The following is a 14,445-nucleotide window of genomic DNA, read 5'->3' as shown; positions in this document are numbered from 1 at the left end:
ATATTCGACATATGTCGTAAACTATATATTCCGTGATAATACCCTCCGGATAGATTCTCCTTTCTATAGTCCATCCCATCGCATCCAGCCCCTCGCCACCGGCTCAATGTGAGCTTCCATCCCCAGCTGAAATGTCATCCTCATCGGAACCGCCTGCTAAGTACCGCTAATCTCACATCTACCGTCGTTACGACTGAGCGAAGAAAGACCCGACATGATACCGCCCTGTACGGGAAGAGTAGTGGAGCCGACAGTATCGCCCTGTCCGGGAAGAGTGGAGCCGACAGTATCGCCCTGTCCGGGAAGAGGGAACCCGATAGTACCGCCCTGTGCGGGAGACGACCCGACAGTATCGCCCTGTCCGGGAGACGACCCGACAGTATCGCCCTGTCCGGGAGACGACCCGACAGTATCGCCCTGTCCGGGAGACAACCCGACAGTATCGTCCTGTCCAGGAAGAGTGGAGCCGACAGTACTGCCGTGTCCAGAGAGAGAACAAGCCCGAGGTGATCTATATGACTAGATAAGTGAAACTTTTTTAAATATAAAGGTACTGTATTATAGAAAGCCTTCGCAAACGCGTTTCGAATAGATCATCTTCAGTGCTAGCTTCCCATAATACAAAAAGAAAATGGTATAAAAGCTCACATCGCAAATACACACTCTGCAATTTTTCTCACAATATCACGGGTAGAATGTTTTTATATACTTCTGGAATGCAAGACCGCAAATCGCCCCTCCTAAGGTGTAAAAGCCCCCCTTATGGTTCGTACATGACACACTTTGAATTAATGCCGACTCAAGGATTTTTCTGTGCGATCTCTTCAGACCTGATTTCACCGCACTGGCTTTATCCCACTTAGGTAGGTGACCCTCTGTTTCGGCATGTAACGTAATTGAGTTAGACAAATTATGATTTATCAAATCACGCTTGTGTTCAGTTACTCTGGTTTTGAGCCCTCTGTAAGTTTCACCGATATATACTTTTGGGCAGCCCCCACAAGGAATTTGGTAGACTACGCTGTTCGCCCTTCGCTGTCCTTCAGTTCCTCCCTTAATCATGTCACCTATTTTTGTTCCAGATTTTTCTATCAGCCTAACACCTGCCTGTTTTAACCCTTTTGCTAAGCATTGCACTTGTTTAGAATGTGGCACAACAATGACTCGTTTGCTTTTCTGCTGTCTTTCTTCATTTTGGTTTCTTGTATTTGCTTGTTCTTTCTTCTTTCTTATGCGTTTGGCACTGTTCTTGCATCTAATGAGAAAAGCTCTTGGGTATTTGAGCCGTTCAAATGCCTCGAAAATGTGTTTGATCTCATCTGCGATGTACTTTTCGCTGCAAATACGGTATGCGCGCAGGAAAAAGCCAATGACGACCCCTGACTTTGTTCTCATGCTATGTGCAGAATAAAAATGAATATAATCCTCCTTACTTGTTGGCTTTCTATAGACCGCAAACTTTACACTAACATCTTCCTTGATAATCTTAACGTCTAAGAAGTTAAGTGTTTGGTCTCTTTCTTCTTCTAGTGTAAATTGAATGCTCCCATGTACTTGATTCAGCTCTTGTAGCTTCACGTTTAGATCCATTTCCTCTGGCGCAATGACTAAAATGTCATCCACATAACGATACCATTTTGTATCATTCCCCATCACCTTGCTGAATTCCTCCTCCTCTAACATTTCCATAAATAGGCACGCAGCCACTGCGCTGAGAGGTGAGCCCATGGCAAGCCCCTCGTTTTGTGTATATTCTTCTTTGTTGAAGATGAACGGATGAAAGTTGAGGCAGAGCTTTACTAAAGACAGATAATCCTCTTTTGGTAATGGTAATGAATCTTCAGTTAGGCCGTTCAGCGCTTTTTCAATCGCCTTTATAGCGCCGTCGATAGGGACGTTTGTAAATAGCGCCTTGACGTCAAAGCTCGCTAGTTTTTTCCCGTTAAATTGCGTTTGTTTTAACCGCTCAATGAGGTCCCCTGAATTCCTTAAGTGAGCGTCACTTAAGCTTCCCAGAGTCATTGTCAACGGTTTGGCTAGTATCTTAGCTAACCTATGGGGCGCACTTGCAATGCCTGACGTAATGGGGCGCATCGGTATGCCCTGTTTGTGAATCTTTGGGAGCCCTCTCATTTTAGGTGGCAAAGGATCTTGTTCCAATGTGTAAAGTAGTTGTTTTCCTTGTTCAGACTTTTTAAGAATTTTTCGAGCCTCTTTATTGAATTTTTCTCCTTCAGCTTTTGCATAACCTGTCTTTTTCTTTTCATATACCTTATCCTTCAAAAGTTCATTCATTTTCTCTAAGTAATCATTCTTGTCCATGACGATGATACCCCCACCTTTGTCTGCTGAAGTAATGATAATAGAATCGTCCTTGGCTAGTGAATCTAGTGCCTCATGATATCTTCTTGGCAGGCTGCTGTTCTCTTTGTCAGCCAAAATCTTGCAACATGTCACTACTCCCTGAACAAAGCCCTTGTCAACATTAGTATCGTTATTTTTGTAATTTTTAGCAACGTGTTCAACTAATGATACTTGGTCTTTGCCCGAGTCGAACTTTAAACCATATGAAAGTGCTTCTTTTTCGCTCGCTGATAAAGAAGCACTTTCATATGGTTTCACGAGTGATCACCTCGAGCGGTGTCCCGAGGTGATCACTGATCAACTCGGGACACCGCTCCTCTGACGCAGCCGTCTGATCATGCTGTTGGAAGTGCCGCAGCGCCCTGGAGAAGAGCTGACAGGAGGGCGACAGGTTCAGGAGGCAGGCGCCAGTCGCTGCTGTAGGTGTCGTTTCTGCTCTGACCCGGCAGCCACGTAGGAGAAGACGCATAGCACCGAGTAGCATATCTGATCGGCCTGGAACGATAGCAGGGGGAGGGGGGGGGGGTCAGAACGGGACAGAAGGCACGCGAGGTCTGATTGGGAAAGCAAAACATACCTAAAAAGCCTGGATATTTTTCAGCAGTACGAGACGAGAGGCTCGGTATAGCCTATGTAGTGCGCCAAAAACACGCTTTACGCGGTTACGCCTTTTGCAAAAACTCTCGTTTTTTATCGTACCTGCTTATGCTTAGGTATATAAACGGCACGACATAACCAGGGTTGTGCTCGACTCAAAAAAAAAATTGCCGACTCGACTCATCATTCAACTTCAGAAAGCCCTGACTCAACTCTGACTCAAACAAGGAGCTGATTTTTCCCTTGACTCGACTCATGACTCAAGCGGCTCAATGAAAATATGAGTCGACTCAAACTTGACTCAAATTTTTTTGTTGAGTCAAGTGAGTTGACTCAAAATTGACTCAGATAAAAAAGTTGCTGAGCGGGGGCGGGGGTGGAAAAAAATCCGGCAGCAGAGCCAGGGCGAAGTTGTTAAGCGGGGGGGGGGGAGGGAATGAAAAGCTTGTTTCTAGAAAGTTGAGTCAGCTGACTCATGTTCCTAAATGTTTGACTCAACTCAATGTCAAAAGTTATTTTACTGACTCAACTCTGACTCAACTCAACGCCTTAATATTGTTGTCCGACTCAACTCTGACTCAACTCAACAGCTTAACATTTTATCCGACTCGACTCAAATCTGACTCATTTGAGTCAGAGTTGAGTCAAATTTCTGACTCAACTCATGAGTCAAGCACAACCCTGGACATAACTAATTCTCTTGCCGCAGTCCAAGAATCCCAGGGTATAATAGTTACGCGGATAAATGCTACCAATTAGGTTCAAAAAGGAAATATAGGATAACCTATCGAGTTGAATTACTCACCATCGACGATTTATATTTCCTCTGTAATATCTGCCGAGTTTTGGGATCTGAAACGGAAGAAAACAAAACATGTTAAACGCCACTGGTATATATTACGGGCACGGATAACGTTCGCAAATTGGGGAGCGAGTACAAAAAGCCGAACGATCGGCCTTATGCAATATGTATGTTTTATCGGTCTGTTGCATAAAACTGTCTTTTCGGACCGTTAAGAATTAGCAAAACAAAACGAGCCAGTAGCAGCGGTGGCAAAATAGTGACGAGTAAGACGGGTGACCTGTTCGACAGGGGTCACATGAATGGGTCGGGGCCAGACGGGGGCGGTGACATTCTGTGGAGTAAATGCCTAAGGCACTTACTAAACGCATCTTCGATCGGCTAAAAATTCAATCTTGGCTTTTAGATAAACGTAAGAATACAACCCCGGCATTTCAGGGGAAAGAAGTCTCAGTAAGCCAACCTGCTATGTCAAAGTAACCCCGCGACCCATTCGTCTGACCTCTATCAAGGTCACCTGGCATCATGCCAGCAGAGCCGAGCGAGTGCATGGGCCGATGCGCTTTCAGTCGCTTGTCGAGTGACGGCGCGGGTGCTGGGTCGGCGTTGGCCAAACGTTTGGTCACGGACGGACGGACCGATGAACTGGTGATTGGCTGAACTTAGCAATGTGAATTGTGAACTGTGGTGCACAACACTCAAATGGCTGCCCTCTGCCCTGTGGACTGTGGGTGGATCGCAGTGACAGCCACCCTGTGATTTGGGCCTTGGAGAGCATTCGTGGTGTGACGGGTGAACTGCGACGCACTTCAGTGAGTGCTATACCGATGCTGGATCCTACATGGTCCGTGATCAATGATCATGAGCTGTCTAAAGGCTACCTACACCATCTTGCACGGGAAAGGAACTAGAGCAGATGCCAAGGTTATCGGCATCCAGCCAGCCGACATAAGACGGTGAGTGTACCCTTCGAACCGTTTATCTCTCGAAAGCAGCAGTGCATTTCTGCCTAGAAACGGGTGCCTCTGTTTTGCTTAGACGGTTATCGGCCGGTCTCCTAAGCTGGTATGTCGATTTGATGGAGTGGGTTTGGACGTAAAACGTTAAAAATAAAAATGACCGGCTACCCATTAACCACACACGTCCTAAACACATTTGCAGTACTTACTGAATTCCTCTAGCACGAAGATTCCTCCCTTCTGCGTGAAGCATTTCCTGATGTGGTCCAACCGGACGAAGAACTGTGAAAGAAACGCAAATATGTAAAATTACCGAAAACGGGAAACGATTACCAACACCTATAAAATGTGCAGCTAAACGTAAAACCTACTCAATACTGATTTGTAATGTGCAAATCATCGGTTTAGACCCGAGACCGTACATTTCAGCATAAATAGCTAAAAGAAGTGGGTAATGCTCGAACTTGATTTTAAAAGTTATACCTGCTTCATAGAAAGTAATAAAAGATATAACACAATAAGAAGCAATTTATGCAGCTGTTGCTTCAGTCTTCCACATAGAAGCATTCATGATATGAACAATAAAACACCAAGCTCTTCAAAACCGTGCTGACGTCACAAATCACAAGCGCGTGGCCTTATATGTTCATGTGCAAAGCTTTTAAGCCATTCCAGAGTTCACTAGTTCGCATTCACATGGTTCACTGCAGGACCGTGCTGGAAAGGAGCGTTGAACGGAAGTGACAGTCATGCCCGACATTGGGACGGACCGATAGTGACCTCCAAAGTGATCCGTTCCACTTCCATGTATCGTCGCCGACAGATGATGCTGTGTTTCGGTGATTGCTTTCTTATTGATGCATTGAGAGTTCTATCAATTTTCACTGTTCTCTTATTTCATTTCATGCATAAACCGTGGCCGTCTATCGTTTGACCAAGGAGTAAGAACGATTCCGACACAATGTTCGTTATTTCTTTTTCATTTAAATGTTTTGGACATAGTGTTCCGACGAACAGTTTTATACCGGCGAATAAGCCCGGGATCTCCTTTAGACTATTCGTCCTCCAGCTTGTACGCACAGCTCGCTACAGACAACACCACTAGAAGCCAGCCAAAGCTACCGAGCTGCAGCCCTCGCAGCTCCCAGGAGCAGAGCCGAAGCAGCTTGAGAGATGGTCACGTGACCCACAGCCTGCGCATGCGTGCCGATCACGCGGGAGGTACGGAAGCTTTTCTACGAGGGACCGGCCCCGATCTGTACCTCAAAGTCCTTTGTGACGGCATAGAACAGAGAAATGCGCCGTTAGCCGTGTCGTAGCCAGAGACGCGCCGGCCGCGCCGCCTTAGGACAGTGGGTGGCGACCATCTCAGAAGTTTTTCGGTCGGTGCTCTTTCTGACTTGAACTGCAACTACCGCTATAACACAGTGCGCAACTTGCAAGTCTTCTAATAGTTAGAACGCTAAAGCGAGTCAGCGGCCTGCTCTATCGCAGCAACCGGCATGCAAGGAGAGATAAAAATGCATCAAACTGCTCCATCTAGGTGTCAGTCAAGCATTCTCCACAACTCGAAAATAAAGTAGAGTGGGGACTGCCCGCACCACCCAACCCAGGAATGAGGAAAGGATAGGCGATAGCGGCTCAGCCGGTGCGTCTACAAGCCACACAAGCACATCATCTGGCGTCAGCATACTGGTGTTACCTTGGACGTGGCGAAGAGCAGGCCGACGCCCTCCATGCAGACCTGAAGCAGGCCTCCCTCGCCAGTGGTCAGGTCCTGGACGGGAAACTCTCCGCCCAGGTCCAGCCCGGGCGCTGCGCCGGCGCCGCGTGCCGCAGCCCGCTCCATCGCCTCTTTGACGCAGTAGTAGAGGTCCCGGCACTGGCGAAGGAGAGAGGTTAGCAGCGAATGAAAGATTCGCCCAGAATTAGTGCAATGATAGGAGGTGCATTTCATGAAGGTGACAGCGGCTATCGACCAGAGAATGTGCTAGGAGGCATTTTATTTTAACTCGGAAAATAATCCAGTATTAGACAATTTAGTAAAAGATGAATCGAAGACCCTCTTGCAGAGTGCCTTTTTCATCATTTTCTAGACTACTTGAGTTACATTTTTCCTCTAACGTCATATTGGTCAAAAGCATATCACCGTCGACACCAGCCTTTTACCGACGGAACTCTAACTACAGGACATAGCAGCGTACCCTATAACTGAACATGAAACCCACTCCAGCCATCCACCGCCGGCCCTCTCACCTTTCTGGTGTAGTACTTGTGGAGCTGCGTCTTGCCGCCGTTGCGCCGCCACAGGCAGAGAATCTTGTTCTTGGGCGAGTAGGTCATGTTGACGAGTCTCTCGAACCACCAGCGCTCTACGATGACGCCGTTGACGCTCCGTAGCACCAGTCCGTCATCACGCACCTCGAGAAACATCAGCTCGCCTGACGACAGAGTGGGCACAACGGTATCGTTAACGATCCTCACACTACTTGGTTTCGTCGTTTTTTAGGCTTACTTGTAATGTTCGCAAGTAGTTGTAAGGAGTGACGAAGACAGCCCTCTGCACCGAATTAGTGAGCCAAGCCTCTGTCTCGATACAAGCAGGCGCTCACGACTGGTGTCTTCAATTATATGTCTGAGACTGTTCTGACTTAGGAGCAGAAACAAGGTCCTTTGCTTGAAACAAGGTCCAAGCTGCACCCCTGCACGAACCACTAGAACGTCTCGCCTGGACAGGAGCGGTAGCCGTTCCCACCAGAGGGCGCTGGAGCCCCACCTCAGCTAATGCAGGGACCCCCTAGACGGGTCAGAGGGCGCTGCATCTCACCTAGGCCCGTACAGGGACTCGCCGCCAGAGTGAAACCGTCTCACCTGGACAGGAACTTTCACCAGAAGGCATTATATCTCAGTTTGATCAAAAGAAGCACCACCGGAGAGGCTGTTGTCGTCTCACCTGGGTACTCACCAGTCATCAGAGGGTGCTACATCCCATCTAAACAATGACTCTCACAAGACAGCGCTGTCGTTTCACATGGACTCTCCAGTGTCTCCTGATGGCGCTTTGGTCTTACCTGAGCCGTCTGTGCCACAGTGCACGGTGAAACTCTGACGGTGCATCTGTCTCGAGCCCAGAGGTCGCAGGTCGATGTCGTTACCGTGCTGAAAAAGTGGCATTTATAGTGGTTAGAATAGACAGACTGAGTCTACCACGCAGTGGGTGGGTAATACATTGATAGCGCATTATGTGAAAGTTGGTCCCGCAAACAATGATGCGTGGGATAGTTCTTGATGACATCATTACTGCATAATAAGGGTTTACCGTTGATCGTTCATATTAATAAGATTATTATGATGGACGTTCTAAGTCATTGTTCGCAGTCTGCCCATATTTTTGTTATTTACTGCACGACTTCGTCGGTAAAAGGTTATGGTATCTATTGAGTGACCAATGACCATCTCCTTGATCAAATAAATAATGTTTATATGGATAAATACATAATCAAATATAGCCTACCGGGACTCAAAGTCAGTCATCCGGCAAAGTCGGTAAAATGAGGCATCTCCCCTCTGCATGTGGCTAAAAGCAACCCAATAAAGCGGAGTATCCCCGTACACGTGACCAGCACAATGCGACATCGATCTCGGGACGAGACCAAGACGAGAATCATATTCCCACGCATTCCACCTCTCCCCGAGAGGCTGACGAAATCACAACCGGTTGTCATGACAACTCACCAGGTTGCCGACTTGATCGAGCAGTTCATTGACCTCCTGGCTGTAGACGAGTCCGATGTGACTCTTGCCGAGAAGGCGCCGGACTTTTCGCTTCATGTCGTCCTTGTTGACGTCGAGCATCACCATGAAGGCGGTCAGGTTGTAGAGCATGGTGGAGAGCAGGCGGTCCTCGTCGTGTTCCAGTCGCTTCCGCTCCGTGGCTGACAGTGTGCTGTATCTGTTGGCGAGGACGGGTTGGAGGCGTTATCGAGGATGATGGAACTTATATAACGATGGACGATGGACAGTGGGCAGCGACTATAAGACAGCTTACTGTGGCAGAAGATCGCCAGCATTGTCCATAAAACGAGCCAATGGACAATAAATCGGAGGTTTACTACGCAGTACGCAGTACGCAAAGAAGCACTGTCTGGAGCTAGCCAAATGTGCTGCGATACGGTTACCACTATTTGCATTATATTGGGGGTTACCTAATTAGATTACATGTACCTATACTTTCATGTCCCAAAATTCTAAAAATGATCATGAGTCATGACGGTTAATAATTGTCACTGACTGAAGCGGGCTAGTATCGTTTTAATCCATAAAATGGCGGCGCTGACACCTGTCGCCTGCTTTCCTTACCTCTCCATCATTTCGCCGGGCCCCTGGTCCATGCCAATCATGTCCCGCTCCTGAGCGACCGCGTCCAGGAAGGCGTCCTCCCAGAACTGGGCCTGGTCCCACAGAATCGAGCGGCCCTTCCGCAACATTCCTGCGATAAGTGGACGGGCAATATGTAGTAAGCACAGCCAGACTAAGTAGTTGTCAGTTCAGGCACATCGAGAATAATGCTATTGAATCCGTTTACAAAATAGTTTCTCGGTTATAAAAATACATCCTTTCACGAAGTCGTCTGACTACTTGCTCAGCCAAATGGATTCGATCCTTTTCTTTATCGCAATTTACCAATTTCATTGCCCTTTATTAGCCGGATGAAATCAAAATAGAGCCATCATCAAAACACTGAAATCTTTTTACGATAAACGGTACACCGTTTATCCACTCCACTTTCCTTAACAAATGTCACATATCCGAACATGCGGATAAGTGGGCGTTACATAACAACGCTCAGAAATCCGACGCCGACAGCCAACCACCACCACCCACCTTCAAACAGGTAATTCCTGCCGGCTCCCTCTGGTGACGGTGTGCTGATGATGCTTCCTGCGTGGTACCGAAAGCCCGTGCTCAGAGACGACTTAGAGGACCACACACTGGCGGTACGGGAGCGGGGCGGACGCGGCTCCTCCAGCTCCGAGTCACTGACTGCCGGTCGGAACACCCCCTGCTGGAGGCGCGCTCGGAACGCGGCCGCGTTGGTCACGATGCTTCCCGTCTCGCTGCCCCCTCGCGCCGCCTCGCCACCCCCTTCAGAGTCGACTGACGCTAGTTTACCCATCAGTTGATGCCGCTTCTGTACGAGTAGCTCCCTGAGTGCGTCGGCCGTCGAGTGCTCGTCTGGACTGCGTAGAGTGTCGTGAGCCAAACCTCGACCGCCGCCATAATCACTGAACACGGACGCTGACGAGGACTTCCGCGACACATCCGGAGTTACGTCCAGATGATTCCCGCGTATTGCCGGCGACCCCTGAGGAGACATGGGCGAGCGGAGGTTATCCCGGCTTCCAAACGGGCTGGACGCACCCGACACTCCTCCGGCCATCAGCCCGGTGGTCTCGTGCAGGTCGCGGCTCCAGTAGTGCGTGTGCGCGATCTCCAGCACCTGGAATGCGGAGGCCATGCCGCCGAGACCCTGCTCACTGTAGGTGTGTTCCAGGCCGCTGACCACTGCCAGCAGGAGCTTCAGCATCCCCCGCCACACGGTGCGGGTGACACAAACGTCCTCAATGTGGTCGTCAGGACCGATCTTTTTGTCGAGAGTTTGGTTCAGACGGGAGACCACCAGGTTGCGGTAGTTCTCGTCCTCCATGAGCTTCTTGACGCGGTTCAGCTTCAGCCAGCCGAGACCCTCACCGTCTATAACCTGCTGCACAACCTGTGGACAGCGGCGTGGAACGTTACCCCATGCCTGACAGAACTTCCTTAGCAGAGCATTTGATGGGCAATCAAAATCTGTTGCAGTATGACCATACGGCAAAACCGGGTGAATGCTTCGGCACCAACTAAATTGCCTAAAAATTGCTATTAATTTCAACAGCGAAGCTTGAGGAAGAAATATATTAGGGGCCACATCAGAGCTTGCTATGTCCAACGATGAAACAAACTAAGCATCAGTGCTCCCTATATGACCACACTTATGCCATCCTCCCACTGGTACTCTTCGGCGCTCACCTCTTTGAGAAAAGCCTGGCTCTCGGCGCTGGTCGTGTTCCTCTGCTCATAGTCGACCTCCAGCTGGCGGGCGGTGCGGGGCGTCGGCGGCTGCGGCGTCGGCGGCTGGACCAGGGTGGACCGGACGGAGGGACGTCGGTGGGGCCGGGGGAACGGGCCCAGGGGTACGGGTCGGGGAGGCACGGGACGCTGCTCCGGGACTGGTGACGAGGCCGGCCGGCTGGGCGGCGAGCGCGAGCCTGGGGAGAGAGATGAAGGAGTTGTGATGAGGGTAATATTACGACATAAATGTTGAACGAGCATGAAGTTAATTGCAGTATGGCGGGCACCTGTATTTACATATTCGTCGGTGAAATCCATGGAATACCTGTGTCATCGTACGTTTGTACGTCAGTAGCCATCCGGGTGTCACACAGTAAAAGCAATACATCAAAGACGCAAGAACTGAGTCACGCATCTGAGACATTGTCATTGATCTAAGCGAACCCATCCGTCCCCTCCTCGCTCACCGAACACGGTGCTGAGCAGGCTGGACGTCTGCTGGGCGATGCCGTTCAGCTCACTGCTGACGTTGCTGAGGAAGCGCCGGGAGGCGCCGGGACTGGTCGCGTCGCTGGTCGGCCCCAGCGTGTCGTGTCGCACCAGACCGCCGTCCTGACCCACCGGGTGTCGCGTCTGCGACGCCTCCCTGGGCTCTCTGGTGACGGTAGTCACCGGTACCAATCGCTGCATGACGGACGCCTGCCGCGCGCTCCGGCCCAGCTCACCCAGACGCGTCTTGCCGGCAAACGTCAGGTCATCCAGGGTCGTTTTGGAGGCGGTGCGGGCGTTACGAGTCAGCTGACGGGCCTTCTGAACTGACTGAGAAGCCTCCTTTCGAGCCTGTGGGAGCGTCGGGTACGAATCAGTCACGTCTAGACGGCAGAGAATATTAGATTGCGGTTACGAGGTAATGTTATTGGTACTGTAATGTAATGCGAAGTGACTTCCTACTTAATCATGCATTACCTGACATTCTCAATTCCTCAGCTTTACATAAGACTTGGGTGCACGAGGTTTGATGAAACGCCACTGTCGGTTCAACGTGTGAGGTCTCACGGCCGATACAAACTTTGTAATAACTTCCAGTTGAGGTTTCTACAAGCACGTTCCAGGGCACGTGAACAGGAAGCAGGCAGACCTCAGTCCCTGCAGCGCCCGTGGTTAGACTGACACGGAACAGGCACGTGGGCGGCACGGGATAGGCACGTGACTGACACGGGAGAGACGATTCTATTTACAATCACGTTTCCTTCGATGTCGAACGAACCTTGTCGGCGTGCTCAAGAATGCCGCCTTCCTCTCCGCTGGAGTGTCGCAGTACCTCCACCTTCTCCGAGACTTTGCTCTTGATCTGCCCCAGCTGAAAGAGGAATAGAAACTCAATACCTCAATGCAATCAGACGGCGTAGGATCGGTTTGATGACCGATATCAGTTGAACGTGAGACAGCTGCAAGAAGTAATGATCATTAACCATTGATACTGCCATTTCTCAGACAAAGATATCTGCGCAACATTTGAAGCGATATTTCAATATAGGAGCATAACTGCGCATTGAATGCTGAAATGCGTGATGAGCTACAGGAAAAGACACAATAAAGAGGTGAAGAAACCATTACTTTGCAACGTTATTTTCATAAGATAAAGGGTTGTGGGCAAGATGCATTGTGCATGCTATATGGATACAAAATACCAGGGTATATAGGTAATGCACACTGCACAGTGCACATAACTACGAGGGTGTGTTTACATGATACCGCTGGGAAATTTAGTATTAGGTACTAGGGTGTCTCGAAAGTGGGGTCAAAAAAATTAATTCACTTCCTATAGGAAAAACCACTTGCATCTAGCCTTATTATGACATGAAATGATGATTAAAAAAATTTCATTTAATGTTAAGAACCAGCGCACCTCGTCTATCGTAACCCTTTCCTGACAATTTCAGGCGTTGCAGTCTCCGTAGGCTTTCTTCGGTGTTATTTTCACGTAAACCGTATAAATGCGTTCTCGCTTCAGCTTGCGATCTTTCAACGAATCAATACATTTGTTGCATAAACATTTACTAAAACACTTTCCTAGCGCAACATATCCAAGAATTGCTACCTGAGTGATACTCATCCTGCTGACAGTAGGGGAGAGTGGTGCAGGAGGCCCCCCCTTAAGCTCAGTTACTATTTTTAGACAACTGATAATATTTAAGCGCTAACGTGTGCATGCGCTGGCCGCTGTGAGCATGCATCATTTTCCCATACATATTTGCATTCAAAATGAATCTAGGGGGTACACAAACCGTAAACTTTAACATTTTGGAAAAAGTTGCAAAAGGGCCTCTTACACTATGGGTATGGTAAGACGCCCCCCCCCCCTCGGGCGTTTTAAAAGTCAAGTCGACTCAAGGCTATAGAACTCCAGGTAAGGACACCAGCCGTTTGACCTTGAACGCCGCCGGCCGGCCGATGACGTCATTGGAGGCAAGCCGGCTCGGCGGACACACAAGGCGAATGCATAACGGAGGGGCGTTGGAACGTTGCGGGAGCCGGGGAGATATTTTAATGTGGTTGTATACCACCATTGTTATGTTTATTGATCTACAGACTGCATTCTTTTAAACCTCGATGCACTCTAGGCCTGGATGGTTCGTACATTCGTGGAACGATCACCCCGTCCGAAGTCCGTGGTCGAAGCTGTCATAGTATTAAAGACACTAAGACGGGTGCAATAACGGCGATCCGATCCCGTCTCTGGCGAATCTAGAGGGGTCGTAAGGACCCAGGCCGAATCTGACCGTCTATTTTTAGGGAAACGGGGTGGGTGAATTGACAACCGATGGCTTAAGAGATAATGAGAAGAGATCCCGTCGTCGATTGTTGTTTGACAGACAACACATGTTGTACTGGACGTATGACCATCAGAGGTAATGCCTGAACGTAGGCAAGCATAATTGTTCTGTCATACTGTTTAGGAATATAAAATGGTAATGGAGATTATTGAGGATATGATCTCTACATTACAGGAATTCGCTAATTACTACGGCCCATAGGGGCACCGCCGGAGCTGTTGTTTTGCCATCGGTCCCAGGCAACTCCAGGGAGCTGCAGTACCCGGCGGCCAAAGCGGCCCACCTCGTCGACTCGCAGGTCCTGTGGGATTCCGTGATGCTTTAGTGCTTCACCCACAGAAGCACGGGCATAGCAGTAGGATGTGGGGCTAGGTGTCTGTCCACCTCTTCATTGAAAGAACAACGTATACAGCGCCTGGTCCCGCCGAAGCTCGGTATCGACCGTGACTTATTCACAACTGGCGGATCCAGGAAGCGGTCTTGGACACTGCGGGGGCTTACCCCAAAAAAGGTTTCTCGGAATTAATTAAAAAAAAACTCTGATTTCGATTCCTTGCGCACTGCTGTGAAGTGTGATTAACCAACATTTCCTCAGAAAAGTTGTGAAGTTTTCTTTGATTCTCGAAAAGCGATTTCGGGCGCTGCCAATGTGGGGGAAGACATTTGCCCCAAATGCCTCCCCCTGGATCCGCCAGTGGGTTGCCCCACTCCGAGCTTGACTAAAACCATTTTCAAACCCCACCAGAAACCGATGGTATGGTGAATTTAAATCCAA

The 14,445-nt window shown here is 49.2% G+C and overlaps 1 protein-coding gene across 1 annotated transcript in view; it reads right to left on the bottom strand.

Annotated features, from left to right (window-relative positions):
* Window positions 1–1,763: 1,763 nt before the first annotated feature.
* Window positions 1,764–14,445, bottom strand: part of LOC122370809 (MAP kinase-activating death domain protein-like) — a 46,121-nt gene continuing 33,439 nt past the window's right edge. The window contains exons 17-28 of the mRNA XM_043346733.1: window positions 12,101–12,193; window positions 11,301–11,673; window positions 10,792–11,030; window positions 9,607–10,495; window positions 9,082–9,211; window positions 8,458–8,674; window positions 7,794–7,881; window positions 6,979–7,163; window positions 6,425–6,604; window positions 4,932–5,004; window positions 3,767–3,813; window positions 1,764–2,859 (exon numbers count right to left, since the gene is read on the bottom strand). Of these exons, the coding sequence (XP_043202668.1) occupies window positions 2,758–2,859; window positions 3,767–3,813; window positions 4,932–5,004; window positions 6,425–6,604; window positions 6,979–7,163; window positions 7,794–7,881; window positions 8,458–8,674; window positions 9,082–9,211; window positions 9,607–10,495; window positions 10,792–11,030; window positions 11,301–11,673; window positions 12,101–12,193 (2,616 nt within the window). The 3' untranslated portion in view covers window positions 1,764–2,757. The remainder of the gene's footprint in view (window positions 2,860–3,766; window positions 3,814–4,931; window positions 5,005–6,424; window positions 6,605–6,978; window positions 7,164–7,793; window positions 7,882–8,457; window positions 8,675–9,081; window positions 9,212–9,606; window positions 10,496–10,791; window positions 11,031–11,300; window positions 11,674–12,100; window positions 12,194–14,445) is intronic.

Source organism: Amphibalanus amphitrite, unplaced genomic scaffold (genome assembly GCF_019059575.1).
Source record: "Amphibalanus amphitrite isolate SeventyFive unplaced genomic scaffold, NRLGWU_Aamphi_draft 001170F_arrow, whole genome shotgun sequence".
Lineage (NCBI taxonomy): Eukaryota > Metazoa > Arthropoda > Thecostraca > Balanomorpha > Balanidae > Amphibalanus > Amphibalanus amphitrite.
Note: the sequence above shows the minus strand (reverse complement) of the source record. Positions and strands in the feature narration are given on the sequence as shown.